At 39.2% G+C, this 25,878-nt stretch overlaps 2 protein-coding genes across 4 annotated transcripts in view; one reads left to right on the forward strand and one right to left on the reverse strand.

Moving 5' to 3' along the window:
• LOC131678425 (NADPH oxidase 5) overlaps positions 1 to 18,709 on the forward strand; it is a 300,998-nt gene extending 282,289 nt beyond the window's left edge. Inside the window, exons 12-16 of the mRNA XM_058958575.1 lie at positions 16,042 to 16,235; positions 16,406 to 16,527; positions 16,592 to 17,404; positions 17,458 to 18,235; positions 18,297 to 18,709. Of these exons, the coding sequence (XP_058814558.1) occupies positions 16,042 to 16,235; positions 16,406 to 16,527; positions 16,592 to 17,404; positions 17,458 to 18,235; positions 18,297 to 18,494 (2,105 nt within the window). The 3' untranslated portion in view covers positions 18,495 to 18,709. The remainder of the gene's footprint in view (positions 1 to 16,041; positions 16,236 to 16,405; positions 16,528 to 16,591; positions 17,405 to 17,457; positions 18,236 to 18,296) is intronic.
• Positions 18,709 to 19,482, reverse strand: LOC131678427 (uncharacterized). Of its 3 annotated transcripts, none has more exons than XM_058958579.1 (2): positions 19,381 to 19,482; positions 18,709 to 19,134 (listed from the first exon to the last, which is right to left on the reverse strand). In XM_058958579.1, exon 2 carries the CDS (start codon positions 19,118 to 19,120, stop codon positions 18,755 to 18,757), a length of 366 nt encoding a protein of 121 aa, XP_058814562.1. In that variant the 5' UTR covers positions 19,121 to 19,134; positions 19,381 to 19,482; the 3' UTR covers positions 18,709 to 18,754. The 3 variants fall into 3 exon arrangements, with proteins under 3 accessions (XP_058814562.1, XP_058814564.1, XP_058814563.1); XM_058958581.1 differs by lacking the exon at positions 19,381 to 19,482 and adding an exon at positions 19,256 to 19,360; XM_058958580.1 differs by lacking the exon at positions 19,381 to 19,482 and adding an exon at positions 19,315 to 19,352.
• Positions 19,483 to 25,878: the final 6,396 nt, after the last annotated feature.

Here is a 25,878-nt window from a genome sequence, read left to right on the forward strand (position 1 = left end):
AATCATCCGCTCCACCTTTCCCTCCGTCTTTTTGTTCTCCGGTCCCGGTTTTCTTCCAGCTCCTTTGCCATGGTCCAACGACAACCGCTCCTGAAACCGCTTCAACACTCTGGAGACGGTTGAATGGTGAATGTTCAACATTTTTCCCAACTGCCGGCGCGACAGGTCAGAAAATTTCAGGTGGAAAGAATTTGTTCTCTCGACTCGCGTTGGTTCACCTCCATTTTCGTTGAATCGAAAAACACGACTTCGAGTTTGACAGCATGTAAACAATACACATTAATGAGAAAGTGTGCAAAATTTGGTTGATTTTTACCCAATGGTAAAAAAGTTATGCCCTGTTGAATGTGTCGCAATAATTTCGTATTCGCCCTTCATCAAGTAGCGCACAGACGGGCAACTAACTTTCCGACTCAAACTGTTGATGGACTAGCAGACAACCGATCAACTTGTGATATAGGCCTTATGCTCGTTGGAAATACTAAATTACGCGATTTAGGCTCCATTTTCCTGCGTTTCTCGGCTGGTACGTGTACCCAGGCTTCACAGTCGAAAATTCGGAAGTGCTCATACAACGGAAGTCTTCCATACTTTTATATATCTAACTAAACCGGAGCGGACGAATTCCCTACTAACACTTCACTAGGCACAGTATTTCGGATGACGAACTACACTTGTTCACTGTCAGCGTTAAAAGAGGACCAGCCTCGATATATTTTTAGTTTTATCTCTAGTATTGATCGATTAATCGATCAATACACACTAAGTATTTATTATCCTATGTATAAGTTAATAATGCTCGATTTCGAACATTACACTGTTATTCTTTTTATTCCCTAAGTGGGATAGAAAGATACCGATATACAACAGCTCTTCCCCCTTCAGTTAAATATTTAATCTAAACGAAACACGATTGAATTGATAATAATCAATTCTACTTGAACGAACAAACATTAATCCATTCTACATAAATGAATTGACATTAATCTATTCAACTATCAAAAAATTTAAATTATTTGTATACAAAATTCTGATCTATTTTACTTTTTCTAATTCTCTTCGATCGCCTAACTGGCGGTAATTCATTTTCACTTTTCGTTTTCTCCCCTCTTTTATCTTCATTTTCGGGGAATCCTCGAAAACCTTCGTCTTCATCGTCGCTAGCATATGCTGTTCCTGTCGTTCGAGCAGGAAAATGGATGTTCGGCCGGACCAGTAAGTCAGCATTAGTCGCCCTAAGTTGACTTCGATGGGCGTTGACCTGCACGTTTCCAATTTCCACCTGTAAAATATTTTTAGAAATCTGTCTTAGAAACGTCGCTTTTATCCATCGAGCAAAGTTATGAGGATTGTGGTTTTTGTACCACACCTCATCTCCTGCCATCAGATTATCCAAAGGATCTGCTACCTTAGCCGCAGATTTGTCCTTTGTAATAACCACATCATTTGGTAGTTCCTGTGGTACATGCTGTGTTAATTGTGTTAAGTAGTGTTTATAAGTCTTTTTTGGATTAATTAGGTCAAATAGTGTTTTAGGTGTAAAAGAGAAAATCTTCTCTGATGGAAATTGTCCATCACTTGTCGAGCAATTACGAAAATTAAACAAAAACAGGTTTATTTGGTCTTCCAAATCCAGCTCACAAACTTCTGGTTCAAGTAAGAACCTTTTTAAAACCTCTTTAACTGTCCTTACTAGTCTCTCCGCCTGGCCATTACTAGCAGGATTATACGGCGGACTTTTGAGAACTTTAATACCTTGCTTCTCCAGAAAATTAATAAAAGTATATGAGTTGAAAGGAGGACCACCGTCTGAAACTAAAACATCAGGCAACCCAAAGCGAGCAAAATATGCTACTAACTTTTTAAGAACTCTACCTGTGTCTGTACCCTTTTTCATCCACTCTATTTCCACCCACTTCGAGAAACTATCCACCATTAGGAGGAAAGTGTGGTGCTGGAAATGAAAGAAATCTATATGCACTCGACTGAAAGGCCTTGTAGTAGGAATCCATTTGGATTTAATGTTTTGTTTTGGTACTATCGCCATACCATTGCATGCATCACATCTTGCGACAAACTTTTCAATATCTCCATTTATACCAAACCAATATACAAATCGTCTCGCAAGTTGCTTCATTTTGACTATGCCCCCATGGTTGGCATGTAAAAGTTTTAATAGCTCGCTTTGTAAACAGTGCGGCACTACTACCCTGTCCTGATAAAGTAAGCACTCGTCACATAACTCCAAATCATGCTGATTGGAAAATATGCTGGAAAAGCGCTTGTCAATACGCTTAGGCCAACCTTGTTTCATATAGGCTATAATCTGTTACAGAAATTCATCATTCTTTGTCGCTGAAGCAATCCTGCGGTAATCAACTGGTAACTCTTGCCCAAAATTGATACTTTTAATATATTCTTTATCGTATTCTTTCGGAACCATCTGCTCCAATGGGAACCTCGAACAGAAATCCGCGTTTCCCATTTGAGTAGATGGTCTATATTTTATTTCAAAATTATAAATGGAGAGTTCTAATATGTATCGTTGTAATCTGGTTACATAAATTGAATGTTTGCCCTCTCTCCCAAATATTCCTACTAGGGGTTTATGATCTGTGTATACATAAAAAAAATTTCCATAAAGGAACTTGTGAAACTTTTTAATCGTGGACACCAAAGCTAGAGCTTCTAAATGTAAAATTGGGTAATTCTTTTGGGCTGCATTAAGAGAAAACGAAGCAAAACAAATCGGTTTTTCAACCTCGTTAATAATATGAGCAATTACTCCACCCAAACCATATCCGGAAGCATCAGAAACTATCACTATAGGCTTTGTAGGGTCATAAAACTCTAAAATGTTTGCCTTCAATAAAGATTGTTTGCTTTCCTCAAAAGCTTTGCTGCAATTTTCATCCCAAATAAACGTTACATTATTCTTCAGAAGATTGTATAAGAAATACAACTTCGAAGATAGATGAGGAATAAATTTGTTATAATAATTTATAAGTCCCAGAAATGATTTCAGCTCAGTCACATTTTTTGGAATTTTAGCGCATTGAATTGTAGCAATTTTGTCAGAACAAGGCAGTAACCCGTCTTTACTAATGATATGCCCTAGATATGGAAGCTCTGTAACAAAAAATTTACATTTGTCAAAATTTATTTTAATATTTGCCTCAGCAAGTCTTTTTAAAACTTCAAAAAGCTTCTGTTTACAATCTTCCACATTTTTACCCGCAATTAGCACATCGTCCAAATAGCAATATACATAATCTAAACCTTTCAAAACCTGGTCCATTACCTGCTGGAAAATGGACGCACTAGATGATGCCCCCTGTGGCAATCTGTTGTAAGTAAATAAACCCTTAACTGTATTTATAACTATGAATTTTCTTGATCTTTTCGAAAGAGACAGTTGGGTATATGCACCTTCCAAATCTAAGGCACAAAAAACCTTACAACCTGCCAAACCAGCAAATAAATCTTGAGCTGTGGGTAATGGATAGGTATTTGGGACGATGACTTTATTTACAGAAACCTTGCAATCTATCACAAGTCTGATTTCATTGTTCTTTTTAGCAACTACAATTACTGGAGACGCCCACTCACTAGTTTGGATTGGGGTAATTACTTTTTCCCTCTCCAGTTTATCTAAATATTCTAAAACTTTATCCCTTAACCTATAGGGAACGTCATACGCTTTTTTAAAAATCGGCCTCTCTGATTTCAGATCCAAGTCTGCTTCATATCCCAAAATTGGCATAGAGAAATCTTTTTTAAATAAATGACCATATTTTTGTTTAATTTCAGCGACAATATTATCACTGTTGTTATCAGTCAGACTGTTTACCGATAAAAAATCTGAGAAAAATGTTCTCCAGTTTGGGATGAAAGCATATTTTTGTTTAATTTCAGCGACAATATTATCACTGTTGTTATCAGTCAGACTGTTTACCGATAAAAAATCTGAGAAAAATGTTCTCCAGTTTGGGATGAAAGCATGGTCTGCCAAAAAGAGGAATAAAATTATTTGTGCAATTTAGCACTAAAAGCTTCAAAATATTCTGTTTTCCCCTAAAGTCAACCCTGACTTTAACCTCTCCGACTATAACAAGTTTAGCACCATTGACAACTATCAATTGCTTAGAGGATTTATGTAAAGGAATATCAAATTGCGCAAAATACTGTGTTTTACTAATTACAGAAACGGAGGAACCACAGTCAACCTCCATTTCCAAACTTTTATCTTCAACTCGTACCTTCACCAAACATGGTTCATTTAATTTGTTAATAGAAGTAACATTCATGCATTGTAATCCTAAGTTACCTTCGTCCATATCATCGGTATCGGAGTCCTCAGTGCGCATCCTGTTCATCAGCTCCGCTATGTCTGCCTGATTGCTTCCTGATGTCCCTGGCTTCATTTGTTCAACTAATTTAACTGCGTCTTTTTTTAAATTTTTCAGTTTAAAGCATTTCTTTTTGAGATGACCTTTAACTCCGCAAAAATCGCAATGTCTATTCTCAAAAGCTTCTCGAAAATCTGCAGGTTTAAAATTGCTGTGCTGTTTCCACCGACCGTGTTGGTGAAACTTATTGAACCTGAAAGCCTTTTGTCCAGGTTGGGAGAACTGACGCGGCCTGAAACCCAGCCTATCCCTTACTGGAATCCTACCATCTTTCCTAGGGGATATTGCTTTATTTGCATTGTATACAGCTGCTAGCTTACTCATTGCCCTCCCCATCGGCTGCCCGTTGGACAACGAAACTAGCTTATGAATAGAATATGGCTCAGCAGCTAAACCCTGCGCATGGCTCTTCGCCGCCTCCCAGGTTTGAATAACTTTTTCAGCTGCCTCAAGGGTTTGCTCAGCCTCGCTCAGAATACGCTGTTTAAGCATCATATCCCTTAAACCAGCCAGCAACCGATCCCGGATGGCTGTTTCCTTAAAGGCTCCGTAATTACAGAGTTCGGCCTGCAGCTTGAGCGCTAGCAAAAAATCTTCAGCCGACTCGTCAGCGTTTTGAGTGCGCTGGTTGAAAGATATTCTCTGGCAAACCCCTGAAGCAGTCTTGTCCAACCGCATTTTGAGCTTTTCAACCATGGCAGTTAACGGTACGTCGGTTAAACTGCCTGTTGGAAAAAGCAATTTACGGTCCAACCAGTGTGATAAAATGTGCCTTTCGATCGTTTTCTGGGATCTTATTGGCAATAAATAAAAATTCTAATCGCTCTACCCAATGGGTAACAGAAGTTCCTTTCCTAAAAGGCTCCATTGTGGTCGAGAAAGATTGAGCCATCTTACTAATAAATGTCAAATCAAAATAACAATAAAAAAATCACCAATAAATCAAATGCACAAAAACCAGGAAAAAGGAAAATTCGAAAAAAAAATATTTAGACAAATATCACCAACAATAAATAAATTACCAACCTCTAATAAATTTGTAAAAAAAAATAAGCAAAATATCTGGCTGCACTGGATCGCAAAATTTCTTCGATATAAATATATGATAAAAAACACTTCACTTTTTCGGACAATTTTTCGTTTTTTTTTTTACAATATGGGCAAATATTTAAAAATAACGGAGAAATCACGTTAGCCCAATCGAATAACAGAAGAAAAATGGAAAAAAAACTTACCCGATCAAATCCAGATCGTGTTGTTACCCTCAATTTTTATCCGTTCAATCCGATTTTGATTTTCCTTACTCTAGTCTCAGCACCAGCTAGCAATGGATGAGCGAATCTCCAACCGGTAAGCATGAAAAGAAAATCATAAATTGTATTAGTAATTGACTAAAACAAAAGCTTTTTTCACCTGAAAAACAATGAAAATAAAAGAACTTTTGTACAACTGCTTTACAATTGAAAGAAAAAAATCACACAAAAGGAAAAGCTGGAGTAAAAGGCAATTTCACTCACACAATAGCCTTGAAAAGCACGTGGTTTTCTATCAAACTTACAGTTTTCTAGATACCGATCCGCCAGCACCGTTAAATCCTCCGAATCTAACGCTGCAAGTCCAAGGGTTCCGTCACCTACTTCAATCCAGTCCTGGAAGGTTGAACTGCCGAATTTCACCAGAGAAAATGTCCGTCGTACCGGTCCGTCAAGCGAAACTTCCTTCCCGCTGGAGATCCACACTTCGGTCCGTTGAACACCTCGTCGCCACTTTTTATATATCTAACTAAACCGGAGCGGACGAATTCCCTACTAACACTTCACTAGGCACAGGATTTCGGATGACGAACTACACTTGTTCACTGTCAGCGTTAAAAGAGGACCAGCCTCGATATATTTTTAGTTTTATCTCTAGTATTGATCGATTAATCGATCAATACACACTAAGTATTTATTATCCTATGTATAAGTTAATAATGCTCGATTTCGAACATTACACTGTTATTCTTTTTATTCCCTAAGTGGGATAGAAAGATACCGTTATACAACACATACCACTTCTCGTAAGGACGCATTCCGATGGATCTGGAGGGTACCCGATTCTGAATGTAGGTTGCCGTCAGAATCGCATATTCCCGCTACTTTTGATCCAGTTTCGCCTACAACAGCGTACAAAGCGCCATCTCTTTCAGGTATCGGTTCCGCCTTTCTACCCCACCGTTTTGCTACAGTGAGTGGGGCGCGCTGAACTGGCTCACAATACCTTCCGCTCGGAGAAAGTTCTGCAAATCTGTGCTGGTAAACTCTCCTCCATCGTCTAATTGCAGCACCCTGGGAACCTTGCCCATCTGCGTCCGGCAGATGCAAATAAAGTCCTTGATTTTCTCTACAGCGTCCGACTTCTTCCTCAGAATGTACACGAGCGCCATTCGTGTGTGGTCATCGACCAAATAAAGGAAGTATTGGTTTCTACTCGGCGTGCTCTTCATCGGACCACTGAGATCAGCGTGTACGATGTCCAGCTTTTCCTTGGAGCCTCTAACCAAACTTTTCGGAAACAGACAACATTGCCACACAGTACGCACTCCACAGTCCATGAGCTTCATCCCATCAACTTGCTTGTTTACGTGAATCGACCGGACCGCTTCAGGATTCTGGTGTCTTCTTCATCGGCTTCGTCACTGATTCGCCAGCTGCACCATTCGGGCAATCTTACTTTAGGTGTCCAGGTTGTTTAAACTGAAAACAGGATCGCGCCTCCGCTTGTTTATTTCTGGTACCAGCAAACTTGCTACCACCACTTCCAAATCGGCGGTGATGATCCACTCGCAATGCGTGTCCACTACTAGAAGTAGCGCCTCCGCTACGCTCCTGGCGTTTTTTCTGCCTTCGCCAGTAACTTAGACTTTATCAGCTGTATCGTTAATTCGTCCCATGGCCGTTGCTCCAACGCCGCCGTAATATAGTCTAAGGAGTCTGGCAGGGAACACAACAATAACGCGACATGCAGATTTTCAGGAATCTTGTAACCAACATCAGCGATCCGTTGCAGCAGATCGGAAAAAGTTTGCAAATATTGCTCCAAATCGTCGCCCTCCTTGAGCTCCAGATGCGTCAGCATCTTCAGGAGGTAGACATCCGACCCCTTGTCGTGGTAGGTCTTTGTAACAGTTTGCTTTTCTTGCTTTTTCGCAACACCTAAGCTCCGCAACGCGTTTTGCGATCCGTTTCAGTTGCTCGACGATACTCAACTGACTCAATAACCGATCGTGCTCGTTGGTGTTAGTGTCGGTCTATTCAGACACCAGGTGTCATTTCACATCGACAGTCGAACAACCTCCGTTACTGAAAACGCATATCTCTCAATCGTTACATCTCTCCCTTTTTATGATTTTAAGGCTCAAGTTACCTCAAGGCTTGGTAGTATGCGTAAGAAAAATTGTGTTCAGCTTTGCCACCAGATTATCCATTTAAACCTTTTCAAAACTCTAAAAGAAGAATATCAGTCGATTTATTAGATCATCACGATTCAATTCATGCAAAATACCTGCTGGAAAAACCATCGGCTTAGCTGGATGGTGCTGTTGAAAAAGTGGCTGTGATTTTTTATCACACTACCACACCGAGCTGGGGTACGCAACACAACTGCGCAATGAAAAAACCACAGCCACTTTTTCAAAAGCACCATTTAGCTAAGCCGATGGTTTTTCCAGCAGGTATTTTGCATGAATTGAATCGTGATGATCTAATAAATCGACTGATATTCTTCTTTTAGAGTTTTAAAAAGGTTTAAATGGATAATCCGGTGGCAAAGCTGAACACAAATTTTCCTACGCACACTACCAAGCGTTCAATTCTAACACATGCTTAAAAAAGGTAACTTGAACCTTAATATACCCCTTTTTAACTTAAGAATCGGATCCACTAATAAATGTTCTTGAAAGTCGATTTACATACCATTTATTACAAAATCATTGAATTTTGCAGGAAATTTACGGCACCTCTTGGGCAGGACAAACTCACTCTGTGCGGCATCCTCCGTTTCCCACGTTTGTATGTTTTCGTCTTGTTCAATACTGTTGTGACTTGATATTGATTCTTCGCTACTGGAGTTCAAGGAGTCCAGTCTCTTCAGATGTGTGCTGTTCCTAGTGTATACCTTTCCGGATTCGTTCGACTGTATTGTCACCGCTCCCCCTTTGATGTCAGTTATTTCGTATTCTTCTGTTCCAAATGCAGGTAATAATGATCCCTTTTTTAAGTTTCGTATAATGACCGTGTCTCCCTTCTCCAACTTGTGATGCTTGCATTGGCGCTGCCTATCTGCCCGTTGCTTGTGTTTTTCCTTCATTAGCATATCTTTGTCTTTAGCAGATTCCAGTCTTAGACTAGGACCATGATGAATAGAGGGAATCCAATTCCTAATTTCTCTTCCAAACATCATTCGACCCGGAGACATCCCTGTTGCTTCTTGAGGCGTCGAGTGATATAGCGTTAAATACTCATACAAATCTGTTTTCCAATCAGTTTGTTGAATCACGCTAATCTTGAGGCGTTTTGCAATATTACGCATTTGTCTTTCTACGGCTCCATTTTGTTCAGGCCAATATGGTGTAGAGAAATTCAGGTGGACCCCATAACTAATACAAAAATTTCGAAATTCAATGGCTCTGAATTGAGGACCATTGTCCGATGTAATTGATCTTGGAATCCCGAATGCGCTGAACATTTTCAAAAGAGCTCCTATAACACGCTGAGTAGTAGCAGGTTTCATAGATTCAATTTGTATAAATCGGGTAGTGTAGCAAACTACAACTAGCAGTGACATTTCACCGGGAAGACCCTCTTTAAAATCTATAGCCAAATCTTGCCAAGGCTCCGTTGGTATACGACGCGTCATAGGATTAGGTTTGTCTGGCAGTGCAGTCATTTTGCACGGTTTACAATTTCGAACTACCATATCAACTTTTTTGTCCATCGCTGGAAACCAGACTTTTGCTCTCAGTTGTGCTTTGATCGAGTTGCATCCTTGATGTCCCACATGAGCTAATTGGACCACTCTTTCTCTCAGTTGACTGGGCACTACGATTCGATCTCCTCGTAAAATTAATTCCCCGTACATTGTTAAACTGTCTTTAATAGGGATCTTTAATTTGGAAAAATTGTACCAGTTTTTCATATGTATTGGTAGCGGGTGTCCTTACGAGTACACTCATATCATTCTTAATCCTTAATTATTCTTTTATGATTTTTAAATTTAAAAAAACCAAATTAAACTCAACCAGCAAACTGACAGTTGTCCTACTAAATGACGTATCTGCAAATATCTCGTTCGCCTCATTGTTAACCGGGACAGCACCCCACACAGCATGATCTGGTACTTTGTCAATCCGCTAGCAACCTGCCATCCCAAGTTTCATCTGCAAACTATGGTAGATCTGATAAGGCAACCTATAGGGTCGTGCAAGTCGCATGGGTTTGGATGTGTTATTGTCCTAAAAGGAAACAAACTAAAAAATGTTTTTTTCAATAGTTTCGGGCCAAAAAATTGAAAAAGGACTGAGATATTAACTCACGGTACTAATCTGCATCAGAATATGCCTTAACCCGCACACCCCTAAAGATCCCTATTGTAGCTGTTTTAAGGTTGCACAGAGAATGCGCAAAATTCGCAAACGAAAAAAGCAGTTTTTTTCCACACCGTATGTCAGATCTTCATAAAAATCAATCAGCAGTACTGTAACAACATTCTACATACGCTGATTGATTTTTATGAAGATTTGACATACGGTGTGGAAAAAAACTGCTTTTTTCGTTTGCGAATTTTGCGCATTCTCTGTGCAACCTTAAATTCATCCGAAACCGCATCCCAATTTCCTGAGTACATTGCATCCTTAACAGTCTGTAGTTCATCGTCCAATAATGTTGCTTTTTCTATCTCGTCAATTGAGATAGCTGTTGGTTTTATTGCTTCAGAAAGCCATGCGATTAGATCTGGCTCTGCGCATGATGGATGTGTACTTTGAGATAATCTTGAGAGTGAATCAGCTAGGTTCTGACTTCCAGGTTCGTACTTAACAGTGAAGTCGAAGCTTTGCAAACGCAGAATCCAACGTTCGATTCTTGCAGAAGGTTTTGATTGAACTCTATTAAATTGGTATTCTAGCGGTTTGCAATCCGTCACTAGTGTGAAATGTAGACCATATAAAAACACTTTTCCATAGCCCAAATAATGGCGAGACACTTTTTCCACAGAGAACAGACGTCCATCTTCAGCATTCAACTTGTGTAAACTCTCTAACGGTTTCGAAGGTAGTTTGGATATCTAAACCAGGTGCGCTACTGTCATGTTTTTTTGCGGCTGAGTGCGACAGAATTGACAGCGGTTATTCCTCTACCCAGTCAAACTAGTCCGGAACCGATTCGGACTTCCAGCATGAATTCCAGCTCAAATGCGTCAACCGAGAGTCGGAATCGGTTGTTTTCTTTGAGCTAGATTCCATGCAGAATCCATCCAGGATTTCGAACCGGTTCCGGAATCGATTTGACGGATAGTTGGGATAGGTTGGTGTGGCGGCGCTAGTGTTTTTAGTATATTAATTCAAATGTTTACACACGTTTTTTAAATATTTTTGTTCGATCATGGATGTCTGTTCTCTGTGCTTTTTCTGTCTGGCAGTATTTTTTCTCGTGATCAGCTAAGCTTTTGGAGATACATGAAATTGTTCGTGAAATGCCGTCTTTTATCTGGATTAATATTGCCCCTAATCCAAAGGGACTGGCATCGGTTACTAAAAGCGTCTCATCTTTGAAATCAAAGTATCCAAGGGATTCAACTTTGCCTAAGGTGTGTTTAATTGCATTTAATGTGGTTTTTGTTTGAGGCGAAACTGAGTCAGTTCCTAACCCCAACTGCTGTCAAAATGTATGAACTGACAGCGGTTGGGGTTAGAACCTGACTCAGTTTCAGGTTCAAGCGAAATCGACATAATTCTCCGGTGTGTTGTTCGTTCCATACGAATGGGCAGTCTTTAATAAGCAATGTCCTCATTTGGAATGTCATAGTCGCCAAGTTTGGAATGAACTTCCCGACAAAATTGAACAATCCTAGGAGCGATCTTAATTCCGATACCGACGTTGGAGGTTGAAGATCTAAAATAGCTTTAATCTTTGCATCAGTCGGGCGAGTTCCTTTCCTCGATATGTGGTGTCCCAAAAATTCAGCAGCTTCCACTCCGAACAACGATTTCTGCTTGTTAATTTTCATGTTTACCTCCTCAATTCGTCGCATCACTTCTAAGACCCGGACCCGGTTCTGCTTCACTGGCTCCGTATGCCAACAAATCGTTCATGTATACTACTAAACCTTTGATACCGCGAAAAACGTTTTCCACTTCACGCTGGAATAACTCTGGCGCTGATTTTATCCCAAACATAAGTCTGCAGAACCGATAAACTCCGCTCCTTGCGACAAAAGTTGTAATTTCTCTGCAATTAAGATGTAGCTCGAAATGGTAATAGGCTGCTTCGATATCAATCTTCGACAGTTTCGCGACCTAAAATATTAAAGTGAATATATAAATATATACGTAACTTGGTAATTGCAACCATTGCATTATCGATATTCGGCATCGGATAATTTTCCCGCTTCACAGCCTTGTTCGCAGCCCGCATATCTACACATAGTCTGATGTTGCCATCGGATTTCCGTACCGACCCACGACAAGGGTCCCTCTGCTCTCTCAATTATGCCCTTTTCGAGTAAATCCTTCAAGGCATTCTCTACATCTGCTTCAATAGCAATGGGAAACATCCTTGCCGCTTGTGCAACTGGTAAAACCGTTTCATATAGTTGTATTTTTAAGGAGACATTTGGAACATTCGGAAATCTTTTAGTATCTTCGGCTTCAAGCGTTGATTGCCCCGACAGAATCGAATTCACATTGTATCCTATTTTCAATACGCCGAGAGCAAATGCAGTGCCTTTACTCAAAAGGTCGGTTTGTCGATCCGGTGCAACTAATACATGAGCCCAAATGCCCGAAGTTTCTCCAGGTATTATGATTTCCATCTCGAAGGAGTTACTGAATGCGATATTATCGGTTGAAGCGAAAGACCACAAATTGATTTCCCAGGAATGTGGTGTTTTCTCGTTCAACATAATTGCTTTCTCCGCTTTGAGTTTTTCGAAAGTGCTTTTTTTATATTTGCGGGTGATCCCGAATCAACAACCATTTCTATGGGTACACTATTTCAAGTCGAAGAACCTCGGTATGTTCTTGTCCCGTTTGAACAAAGAAAACCCCTTTATTGTCTTCCTGTAGCTCCGAAGTGATTGCGTATATTCGCTTGGATTCCGTCTTCTTGGTATCTGGCTCGTGTTTTCTTTTTCGACAGGACACTTTAAAATGTCCTTTACTTCCACAAGCGTGACAAGTAATGTTCCTTGCTGGACATTTTTTGGTTTCTCTAGCTAGATGACCTGGTTTGTTACAGTTGTAACATTTGCGATTGTTATCCTGGAATTTGTGCTTGAAAAGATTTGTCCTATTAGTCTTTTGAACAACTGCGTTGTTCAAAAGACTAATGACTGTTTTTCATACTCCCTGGTTTGTTTCTGTACTTCCTCGAGTCTTGCCTAATACTGTTGCCTCGATTAATGTCATATCATCCGTAAGTAAGCGCTTCCTTAGCTCAGAAGATTTGCAACCTTCAATAATTTGATCAACAATGACGTCATCGACCTGGGAGAACATACATCGGTTCGCTTGGTCCTTTAACTTAAAAACGTATTCTTCAAAGGATTCCCTATCTTCTTGTCTCATCGCGCGAAGACGATGCCGTTCAAACCTCTTATTGAGTTGAGGTGCAAAGTATTTATTTAATGAAGTTATTGCTGATTCGTATTTCAATACTCTTATTTCTCTATTTTCTTCCGAAATAGGGCATTGTACTTCCCATTTTGTAATTTTGTCGTAGAACTCTTGCAACTCAATGCCACCTAAAACCAGCAACTTTTCTTGATCATCGTCAATTTTATTCGCACTGATAAAACGCTCTTGATCCATTCATTTCTTGGATTGCTCACCACTCGAAATGAGGGCATAACAGCAGCATCTGCAATAAATAAATCATACCTGTCATGAGTTTCACCGACCGTACATAGAACAAGCACGAAGCTGGTTACACAGGGAAACAATATGCAATATCAATCATCTTCTGCACGAAGCTTGTTCTTATACAACCAATTTTCAAACACGAAGTTTTTTTATGTTACATATCATAAGCCGTAGCTTTCTTTAAGCTTTTTTTCATAGCACGTAGCTTATTCAGGGACACATATTTTTCGATCATTTTTTTCGTGATCAAAGCTGGTATCTAGCTTGTATGTACTCGTGTACATAAATTAACACCATCACTTGGACACGAATTTAGCCAGCCATCTTTAGCACGAAGCATTACAATTGCTCACCACCAGTACTATGCATAATATATTTCACCTCGTCCAGTATGAGAAACACCTAATTTATTTGGTGCATTGACCGTGAAATTCATCCATTATACCTTATGTATCTCACAAAAAAAACAGTCGTAACAAAACTCTTTTTCGACATGCTCAAGCTGTATCCGCCATTTTGAACATCACAGTTTTTTTTCACTCCATTTTTATTTTCTATGTTTCACGTGGCTCGCGAAAATTGAACGCCATTTTGTTTATTTCTACTGCACTTTTTTTTTTGTTCATCCTGTATAATTTTTTCCAATTCCTCTTTTTCGTGCATTTCGTTATAAAATATCTTACCTATATCCCATCCTCGTCGCCATTGTAACAGTTTGCTTTTCTTGCTTTTTCGCAACACCTAAGCTCCGCAACGCGTTTTACGATCCGTTTCAGTTGCTCGACGATACTCAACTGACTCAATAACCGATCGTGCTCGTTGGTGTTAGTGTCGGTCTATTCAGACACCAGGCGTCATTTCACATCGACAGTCGAACAACCTCCGTTACTGAAAACGCATATCTCTCAATCGTTACAGTCTTCAACGCATCCTATGCGTTTTTCGCATTCGCACAATTGCGCACCAAACTTGCCTAGACATCTTCAATGCAGAGCCAGATCTTCGAAAACACGGATAATCCGGATGAAAAAAAGTATTACACGACCGTGCACTTTGAGCGTGTTTTTATTTCGATGAACTCAGCGTAAACTTACAAACGTCAGAATAAAACAATATTTCTAGAGAAAATTTTCAATAGGACGTAAATAACATTGAGAGCCTCTCTTTGTTTACTTTCTCTTTCGTTTATTACGATGTCATTACAACACTTTGCACTAATTTTCCAGTACATATCGAAAGCCGACGGTTTTTACTAGAATATTATGCAAAGAGTAGAGTAGTAAATGTTGAAATGGCCGAGTAATGAACAGAAGAGAAAGACCCAAAAGAGAATCTCTCATTCATTATATGTTGCGTTTCGGCTTCGCCTCATCAGAAACCGACACTAACACATTGTCGGAATAGATTAGCGCCGGCTTGACGCAAATTCCTTTAAAACTAAAACACACTTTGTGTTTCAATCAAACGACTAATCAAACGTGATGTCCCGTTCGAGCAGAAGTTCTGTTTATGCCGATGAGACACAAGTGAAGCCGAAACTTGTCTTGGCTTAGCAGGCCTATGCGAAAGCACTATGCTATATTTCAAATTTTCCTCCTTAGGGTGAAATATAGCATAATCTCTCATTGTTACTTACATCCTATTGAAAATTTTCTCTAGATTTTGTCTTCTCTACAGGGGTGTATTCACGCAAAAATGCCTAGCGCAACATCTGGAAATAGCGCAACATTTCCTACACACTAATGAGAAAATCAGTTAAAATATCCAGTAGTATTTGTCTGAGCTAAGAGAATCTGTTTCTCCACAAGATGCTACAGGTAGCAAACCGGAGCAAGCATTTTTTGCTCCTGTTTACTCCGGAGTGACTTCCGTGTACTGGAACAAACCTTATGATTACATTAAAGCTAAAACATACAGATTTCCTAATCTCTAGGCGAGACTGAAAATTGCTCTCCTAACAGCACGAAAGCGTGAAATGTATATATCCCTCATGTACACAAATTCTTCTATTATTATATGGCCTGCGTTAAGCCAAACCGAGCTAAGCGCCATAACTTTTTTCGTGTATTTTTCGTACCAAAATTAATTTTTCGATAACTTATCATTTACAAAGAAAGTTAAAGAACACTGGCTTGCTTTCGTTTGCTATTTGGGTTCCCAAAACATAACAAATATTAGAGTTCCTGGTGCTACATTGGATGCTGGAGCGATTTTAGATAAAGTACCTCAAAATGGCGCTTGGTCCTCTTTGGCTTAACACAGGCCATATAGTCTAAGTTAACTTCTATCCACAGAGAACTTCATAAAATTCCGATTAACTCTAAATAATCTTTATTCTATTTCTTTCTAATTCTAACCGATCCTGCTCGATTGATCACCTGCCTGCCACAAACACACGCACCTCTTCCACTATTCTACGATCTACTGTTCTTCCTACTTTTCCCGCTTCAACCCCGCTCTTGGACACGCGCTGATTGGTCTGTAAATATGAACCTACACTGTACATAACATTAACAGCTACGATTGTCGTGAACGATCCAGTCGTCAATGCGAAGAATTTCACCACGGCAGAATGGCTATTCACCGCAAGACCCGGTCTGTTCGGCCTAGTTGGAGGTTGTGCGAATCCAACCGGAATCGCACTGGTATTCATCCTGCTGGTTATGTTCATCTGCTCGCAGCCTTTCGTTCGACGTAGAGGAAGCTTCGAAGTATATCGCTCTGCAAACATCTAGCATCTAGATGAGAGTTCTCGACAACTATCTACCTATAACACTAACTTTAATTCTATCTTCTTTCCTTCTATTCTTTTCCGGTTTAACTTGAGTCATCGTTTGTTTCGCTTTGAATTCGTTTTCTTCTCTCTGTCTCGATTCGATAGGTATTCTACTGGACTCACCTGCTGTACATTCCCTTCTGGATACTGGCTCTATTTCACGGTCCAAATTTCTGGAAGTGGTTTATCGTACCCGGAGCCATCTATCTAGTGGAGCGAACCGTTAGGTAAGCTTGTCCTTATGAATCCCAACCCTCTTCAGAACAGCACGTAATAAATCATTCACCAAAGATTAGTTTGGATGCGAACACAGCATGGCAAGACGTATATCTCTTCAGGGCTGCTGTTGCCATCCAAGGTCACTCATCTAGTCATCAAGCGGCCGCTACACTTCTGCTTCCGGCCAGGCGACTATGTCTTCGTAAACATTCCTGTTATTGCCAAGTACGAGTGGCATCCGTTTACGCTGAGTAGTGCACCTGAACAGGAAGACTACATCTGGCTGCACATCCGAGGTGTAGGAGAATGGACGAACCGACTTCACAGTTTCTTTGAGAGAGAACAAGAACGATTACACAACGGAGAGATTCCAGCGGTCATAGCTGGCTGTTCGACCAGTCCGTGTTCCTCGACCAGTTTGGTCGTACAGGAGAAACCCAAGGAACTACCAATGAAATTTTCAACAGGCATCCCTAAAAGCGCCAGTGTAGACTCTCCGTTGGCCAAAAGTACGGAGAACGCTTTCGACAAACCTCTAATGAACAAGCGAGCACCTCCCGGGACGTCCAAACTTGCGATGGAAAGCTACACTGCTCCCAAACCAAATGCGCCACCCAAATTCGATAGACAGATCTCGGAGAATAAGGCCATCAAAAAGATTCAAGCTACACTACATAGAACATTCTCTAGGAAAGATCAGTTACGGGGCAATGGATTTACGAATGATGCCTTCACCGGTGACGATGGACTGGATGAACCCAAGCGCAAGGTAACTCCAGAGCACAATCTGCATAAATTGCTCTTTCAGCAAAAAGTGCCTCTGGAAAAATCACTGTCCATGCCAGACATTCAAAATAAGATGAAAAAGCGAGAACGAATGATGGTGTAAGTACGATAAGCATATATTAATTCTCAATTCATCATTTCGTACATTTCAGTTTGCGCGAATATATGCGCTCCGAGTCCGAACGATCCTTCGACGAAGTCCAGATCCGCAAAGCCCGTCTACAGTCGCTAGGTTTGGCTTACCTTAGTCCCCAGAACAAATCCCTAGCTCAAAGTTTCCGTTACATGCGCAACAAACCAACCATCATTGCGTTCAAAACTCCCAGTCTGGAAAACTGTGAACCACGAGATTCAACCAATTCCATGGTCGTATCTCCGGGAATATTTACCCAGAAAGAAGCAGAAGAAGGAAAAATCCTTCATCGTAACGGTCCCGCACCAAACGACAAACAAGGTGCTACTGACGAGGATAAACTACAACGACCGGTGAACTACCCGGTGGGGAAACCGCTAGAAATCTACATTGATGGCCCCTACGGAGCACCCTCGAGTCACATTTTCCAGGCGCAGCATGCCATCCTGATAGCTACTGGAATCGGAGTGACACCGTTTGCCTCGATCCTGCAGTCAATCATGCACCGATACTGGAAGGCACGACACTGCTGTCCACGCTGCAATTTCGAGTGGTCCAGCGAAATTCCCCCCACCATAATGAACCTTCGGAAGGTGGACTTTTTCTGGATCAACAGGGATCAGCGATCGTTCGAGTGGTTTGTTAATCTGCTGTCCCAGCTTGAGATAGAACAAGCCGAACTGGGCGGTGCGATGGAACGGTTTCTGGAGATGCACATGTACATCACCAGTGCACTACAGAAGACGGACATGAAGGCGGTCGGGCTGCAGCTGGCGCTGGATTTGCTGCACCAGAAGGTAACGTTTTATTGAATAACCTGGTAGTAACCGACTAACCAAATATTTGTTGTTTGCACAGGAAAAACGTGACCTCATCACTGGTCTCAAAACGCGTACCAACGCCGGCCGGCCGAACTGGGACAAGGTGTTCAAACAAATACAAGACCAGAAAAAGGGCAAAGTAATCGTATTCTACTGCGGACCACCCCAGCTGGCTAAAACACTGCGCTACAAGTGCGACCAGTTTGGCTTCCAATTTCGCAAAGAAGTTTTCTAGATGCCTAAGCACAGGCGTTATCGTCATCTTGATATTCACCGTTTGATCATAAAATGTTATACTATTCCTGATTCACCAACTGTAAATTACTGACTTTATACTAGCTGACCTAATCACTGTGTATGTAATGTAATAAAGCGATTTAATTTATTGATCCTCCCGTAGTTTCAAGTATCCGTTCTTTCAAAGTAAATAGATATTATTCAAATACCTGTATGTGCAATAACGAGTTTTATTCAACTAATACCGAAAGCCAACCTTCAATTTTTAATAGTCTCATTGGGAAACTGCCTCAGCACCTTATTCAGCTGTTTGTAGTTGAGATCCTTACCGGGAACCAAAATTCCTTTACTGGAAGTTTCCTTATTAACAGCTTTCTTATCGATATACACTTTGTAGCACTTCTTAAAGCTGGATACCTCCTTCGGGCACAGCCGTTCGTTAAATTCGTTCGCCTTCAGGCACGAGAACATAACGGCCATCTCCTGTAGACACGCAACATCACTTCCCTTGTCCGTCTTGCCACTGACCTGGTTCTTGAGTCGCAGTGGTAGGATTTCCTTGAAGGACACAGTTTTCTCGTTCTGGGGTATCCGAGCCTTTAACAACGCTGAGGCGGTTCGCATTGTGAATCGTGAGACTGAAATAGGATAAAAACAGATTTCAATCTCAGGTTTTAATGAAAAGTTTGTAACTAATCTCAGCAACGGAATTTGTGTCCACCGTGAATGTTATTGAGTTTCCAAATAATCTATACACACCGAAAATAATGACAAAAGCAATGAATTGCCAGCAATATTTTTGTTATCTCATGATTTGCCTGGACATACAAATATAACCAACAAGGTACCGCAAGCTAATAAAACAGTAATTTAATTACAATTACCTGTAAATTGTGTCCCAAAATTCTAAAATATCGCACCAGCAAGTAGGTTAGGTAATTCGTGTTATTGTTTTTGACATTTCTCCATAGGCGTAGGGAAATGAGGTGCTCCGAGTCCGGGTACAGCACGAAATTTCGAACCGATGTGGATGTCGACTGAATCTGAATTACACTGCAAATAAACTGCACATTGAACTCAAGTGTTCTACACTTGATTTTGCCGCATCTGTCCTCACACTTAGATCTCATGTGTTAGACACTTATTAACATACTTCTTTGAAACACGGTATTTTCAATAGACGCCACACTTTAGTTTCATGTGCATGGCGTATTAAAATCAAGTGCCTGACAAATGGTTATTGATTATAATTCATATAGAGTTCAAGCTGGAATCAACATGAATGTTATATTATTTCCTATAAAATGCATGTGAAAAAAGTTAATTTTAAAATGGGGAGAGAATTTCATCAAAATGACTGATACATTCAAGATTTTTCAGTTCGTTTTTATTTCAATATAAAAGTAGAACTTAGCTTATATGCAAATACAAATTTACTTAATTAAAAATAGTAATCTTCTTCATAAAGTTAGTCCGTTTGGGAATCGGTAAGTAGAATGTCCAGTTGGAGTTCCCGTAGCACTACCTCGCTCTTTCTACATCCTGCAAAAAAAAATTTCTAATAAATTAAATATTTTACCGGAAACATATATGTTATTCTCGAGGGGAACGTCACTTCAGAATGATTGTTTTATTCCGTTCAGTTTTACACGAATTCGTACTTTTTCCGGTAATGTTAGAAAATTTTGACAATTTTCTAACAAATCGAGCATTGTTAAGAAAAATCGAAGCAATTACAAAAAATCTATCCAATTTCAAGCAAATTTTGCTCGAATTTCGACGATTTTGATGGAACTGGCAACTCTGTATACTTAATGTTTGAATCTTTCAATAATTCTGGCAACAAAATTTATGTTTTTGTTTTGTTTTGGTCATGCAGTTATGCTGCTGGAAATGTTTTGTTTTGGTTTCATCGAGCACTGAAGCTGTCAAAACGTGAATTTCGAGCATTTCATTTTCTTTTTCATGACACATTTCAAACCATTTTCGGCCATTTGAAACTATTTTTGGCAATGTTGAAAATGCGAATCAATTTTGAACTAACTAATGTAAATCATTATCAATCCGTTCAGAAATATAAATTTTATGTTCATTTCATCAACAAATCGAGGAGTGTCGTTCCCCTCGGTTATTCTGTTATTATTACCAATTACCAATTTTACAAATTCCATCAATTTACTTACCATTCAAAACCTTTATAACCAGCCATGCCCAAATAACCACATGCATTATATTGAAGCATTATTTTAACATCGATAATGTTCATTTGCTCTAAAACTACTTTCTTAAAGCAGTGCTACCATAACTCAACATCCCAAATGTTTCAAGACATTGCCTCTTATGAGCAATGTAACAGGCATTATACACACCTTTAGAGCAACGGTTTAGTGTTTGATTGCATTGCATTTACGAATGCTTTGACGCTCTACTGCGCTACATTTGAAAAGCATATAATGCTTGAACTAAATGTTACGAAACATTAAAATAATTTGACGTTTATGAAGAAAATGTTCTAATAAAAAAATATCAACCTGAAACAACATGGAGAGTAGTGTGGCAAACGGACAATTTGCTGCTTCGTTTGTTGATGTTTATATTTCGCGATCCGAGAGCCACACGATAAATACTAATCTACTCAAAAAATGACAAATGTTTGCACCTCTCCTTCTATACCGACGTGTCATTGCATTAACAAAGGCTATATAATGTAAAACGTTATTCATATGTTGCAAATATCATTCCGTCGGCAGCTATCCTCCACAGATAAGAGTGCTAACGGCCTACCTCGTATGAAGCTGATGTCAGATGATCATGGTTCAGATCCCCTAAAATTAATTTAAAAAATCTAAAGGAATTGAAATTTTGTGGTGATGTTAATGTTGTATCTGACGAATAAGAAGAAATGGAAAAAAGGAAAACGTTCATTTTTCATTTTAATTATTTTCATTTTGATATTATATCAGCTTTATGTAGTGTTATATAACATCGATCTGTCAAAACGAAACAAACATTATTGCAGCATCTAGTAATGCCTTTAGCAGACTAAAGCTTTATAAGAGCGTTATTAATGTAAAATAAATGCTTTCTTTAACAGCTCTTACATCAGTCGCTTAATCGCTCTTTTCCACTTTATAAAAGCATTGGTGTTGCATTTACAGCAATGAAGCATTTTATCGCATTCGACGAACGACTCATTTAAGACTGTTAACTTTACATCATTTGAAGCGTCGTGGTTACTTGGGTGTTGCCTCAAATTGATGTTGAGAAAAGTGAACTTTTATTTAAGTGTTTGCACACTTAATGTTGCCGCAATTGACGGCAAACATAGATTTCACTGGGAAATCATTTATGATTCAATACCTTGACACTTAAAATTTAAATGTGATGACAGCTGATCATGTCATAGTGTGGCACACTTAATTTTCAAGTGTAATTTTATTGAAGGGCAAATGGAAAATTCTTGAAGTTTTAGTGTGGCTCGAAACTTAAATTTTATGTGTCAAATCTGTTCGAAAAAAAGTATACATTATTTATTATTTAATATGATGACACTTAAAATTTATTAGCGATAGTATTCGATCTTGCCAAAGAGTGGCACACCTAATTTTCAAGTGTTATTTTATCAAAGGGCAAATGGAAAGTTTTTGAATTTTCAGTGTGGCCTGACACTTAAATTTTATGTGTCGAATCTCTTCGAAGAGAAGTGTACATTATTTACAGTGTACGAATCAGCGTTGTCAGATGGTTTTAGTTTGATTTTGGTATACAGTCGTGACGTGATTCGCTGGTTGGGCCACACCTCGCTATCCAACTAACGAATTTGATTCGTTAGTTGGACGTCAGTCAGACATCAAAAACTTTCCAAAGGAGACGTCAGTAGTGTGATTGCATCTATTCACATCTCTAATAATTGTCAGAGTGATTGTCAAAGTAAATTTGACAAAAGACTTTGACATTCAGATGCTTTTTAATTGGACAATGGTCCAACTAGCGGAGGTGCAACTAAAAAGCGGTCCAGTTAAAAAGTGTCCAATCAGCGAATCACGACTGTATCTTTAAATAAAAATCAAACTTTTTGGAAATCGAATGTGTGACCCAAGAGGGATTTGAGAAAAAAATCTCCGTTTTTTATATCCTTCAATAGCGCTTTTCTTATGAGCGCATTCATATTGTATATTGTTTTTAAATCTAAATAATTCGATTTTGATTTTCAAATTAAACAAAACAAAATTAAATTCAGCTAACATGTTTGTTTGTTTTATTGTTAACCTGGACACACACAGCATCACTGGTACTTTTGCAATTCGCTAGCTGTTTGCAATCCCAAATGTCATTTGCAAATTATAGGAGTAGATCTGATGAGGCAACCTCTAGTCATTCTAGTCTCATGGGTTTGGATATGTTATTGTCCAGAAATAAAAAAAAAATTATTTTATACACAGTTCCGATCTTCAAAAGGTGATGACTTTAAGGTTAATGCCCTAAATAAACAAACAAACAGCACAACTTAAAAAGAAAATAACTGAGATATTAACTCACAATATTAATCCGCACAAGAACATGCAATAACCCTCAATCCCTATCCAAGTTTTTGTTGACGGCTGCGTTCCTTATATGCATATAAAGAAAAACAACATACTGCATGGCATGCATTAGATTTTGTTGGTTTCATCATGAAACCAACAAAATCGAATGTGTGGCGCCTTGAAAACCGTAATTGGCTTTAATTTAAGTTTTTTTTTCGCCGCACATCTTTTCTTGTAGCTTTGTTATTTTATAGTGAACTTGTCATTCACAGTGGCATCCATAGCCTTTTTATAGTCGTTTTTCGGACTTCGCAAAATCTACGACTGCATTCGAAACCTCGATGAAGAAATGGAGCTAGTTCTCATTTTTGTTCAGAACAAAATTGTGCGAAAACCGGTCAGGACCTTGCCTCTAACGTTTATTTTTTGGTTCATTATGGATTCGCCAATAAGTAACTCACGGTCCCCCGAAATTTCAAATCCAATCATGACGTTTCACTGACATCGTCGATACGCACACATATTGCTGTCGACGCAAGGTATGTAAGGAAAAAAAAAACCACATCAAGGTATCTAAGCAAAAAACAACAACCCAGATGAAAATTAATATTCTGTACTACGGAAGTTTAAGATCGAAATGGGTTCGTTTTTTCTACAATTTTTGTAATATCTCTTAACAACACCTGTCTGCGCCAAAATTAGGCTTTCATCTGTTGCAAGCATAGCAAGGCAGTCACAGAAAATGTTTACGGCCAAGCAGATTGGTCCGTTACTGAATGAGCGTCAAAGCCCGAATTGAGCAGTCTGCTAAACCATGGACTATCTCCTGCAGCTAGCAAGACAATGTTGTCGCAACCTTGAAACTTTCGAAATTGAGCCCTACGCTGCGTCAGTAACGGAGCATTCTGTTTATCCACCCAGACCAGACACTGCCTTAATGTTTTCGAATTTGCATGATTTCAATATATCGAACACGTCGCCAAATAACTCTAGAAAATTAGCAGTATTGGTTTTGTTTCGCAGCATTTTATTAAATATATGTTTCTATTGCACTTGCGGCCTTGCGCTGAATTTTCTACGCCTAACGTTGCCACAATTGCACATAGTTTAATAGCTTTAATTACTATATTTGTATTATAGCTACTCCAAACGTCGAAGACGGAAAGAATTAATCAGTCCTGAAATATCACGAAAATTACTAATTTTACAAAACTCGTCTTTTAGTTCTAGTAAACTCTTTTAGCATTTACCCTTAATGCGCTATGTTGCTTTAAAACAACATTGCGAAAATTATCAAAAACTATCAGAGTAACGTGTGAGCTATGAGGCAAGTTTTACAAAATTTGAAAAAAAATGATTTGGACCTTTAAGGGTTAACAGTGAAGGTTTCATTCGCAAACTAAATATATCATTTATCTCGAAACTAGTTTTTTCTAAAGAACCCGGTAGACCATGTCAACGATAGGTTTTGGGATGGTAATCCATAGCAGGTTTATTCGCCAAAGCTTTATTATTTGTAGAGTTTCAAAATAATTGAATATAACGGTTGTGATTCGCGTATTTATCCTCTTGATCCTCAGCAGATAGAAGAAATTGTGAGTAAAAAACTATTGTTTTCGATGCGGTACTTACTAATTTATTTAGCCAATGTTCTAACTGTCACAAAACCCTCAAAATTGGTATAAAATTAACAATTATTTTTTAAGCAAGCAAATACCTTCTGCTTAGTTTTAATGATTACGATTCGAGCTCAACATGCTCCATTATGACAATTGATTTATTTGGATCCTGATTGCTTGGTGTTCCCTCAAAGCAAGACCACATTTCGATCTGGGAGCTGCGTTAGTCAATTCGTCACGTTTATTGCGCCTTTTCCGTTTACCTTTTATTACCGACACAGTGTAGAAAAATATTGTGATCTTTGATATTATTTTCGAGGACTCCCGTATACGAACTCATTAGGTCAATTCTGTAAAACAATGGCTGTCATTATGAGATGGACATCTAGAAGAATGTTACAAACTGATGTCGTTCTTGCTTAAAGCGAAACTGAGTCAGGTTCTAACCTCGACTGCTGTCAAAATGTATAAACTGATAGCGGTTAGGGTTAGAACCTGACTCAGTTTCGGGGCCAACAAAAACTCCATAAGGTTCCTTTGTCCTATTTGGAATTTTCTACCTGCATTTTGCCAGTCGCATGGGGTGACTATTTTTATACAGGGATATTCGCATATGTCGCCAACCTAGCACCAATTGATAACCGACAGCTTCGACCAGCTGTTCCGCTGCCTTTGTGCAATGTGTTGTAATCCAATTGTTTCGAGTAGAACATGGTTACAATGCGGTCAAAACTTCCAACTAACAAACGCACACACCGCGGTTCTTCAGAAGAAAACAGTGTCTAGTCTAGTGTCAAAATTGAAATTAGTTTCAGAATAAAAAACAACGTGCTATTTTCTACTTACTAAAGCCTTCTCCTCTTGCTAACGTAAAAATCATAAAGCTCTCTCAGAAAAAAATACAGCACCACATCCTCGTTCAGCACCAACGCACTCGGATTGCCGAATACGAATGGCGTTCACGTTCTCACGGCTTGTGAAGTCGTTTTTTGTGATGAATTTTTTTATTTTTATTTTTCTGTATCTAGGCCTGCGTTGATGATTTTTATTTTTTCGGGACACTCACCAGAAACAACAAGCTGGGGCGCCATCAAGCGGTGAGTGCGGTCTAAACTGAAGGGACCGAAGTAACTCACAATAATTGGCAAAATGACCCACAATTTTTCTAGACTTTCTTCGTATGATTTACGTTTTTATTATTTGTCTTTGAACCGGTTTTGATTGAAAACCAGTTTTC

Source organism: Topomyia yanbarensis, chromosome 2 (assembly GCF_030247195.1).
Source record: "Topomyia yanbarensis strain Yona2022 chromosome 2, ASM3024719v1, whole genome shotgun sequence".
NCBI classification, from domain to species: domain Eukaryota; kingdom Metazoa; phylum Arthropoda; class Insecta; order Diptera; family Culicidae; genus Topomyia; species Topomyia yanbarensis.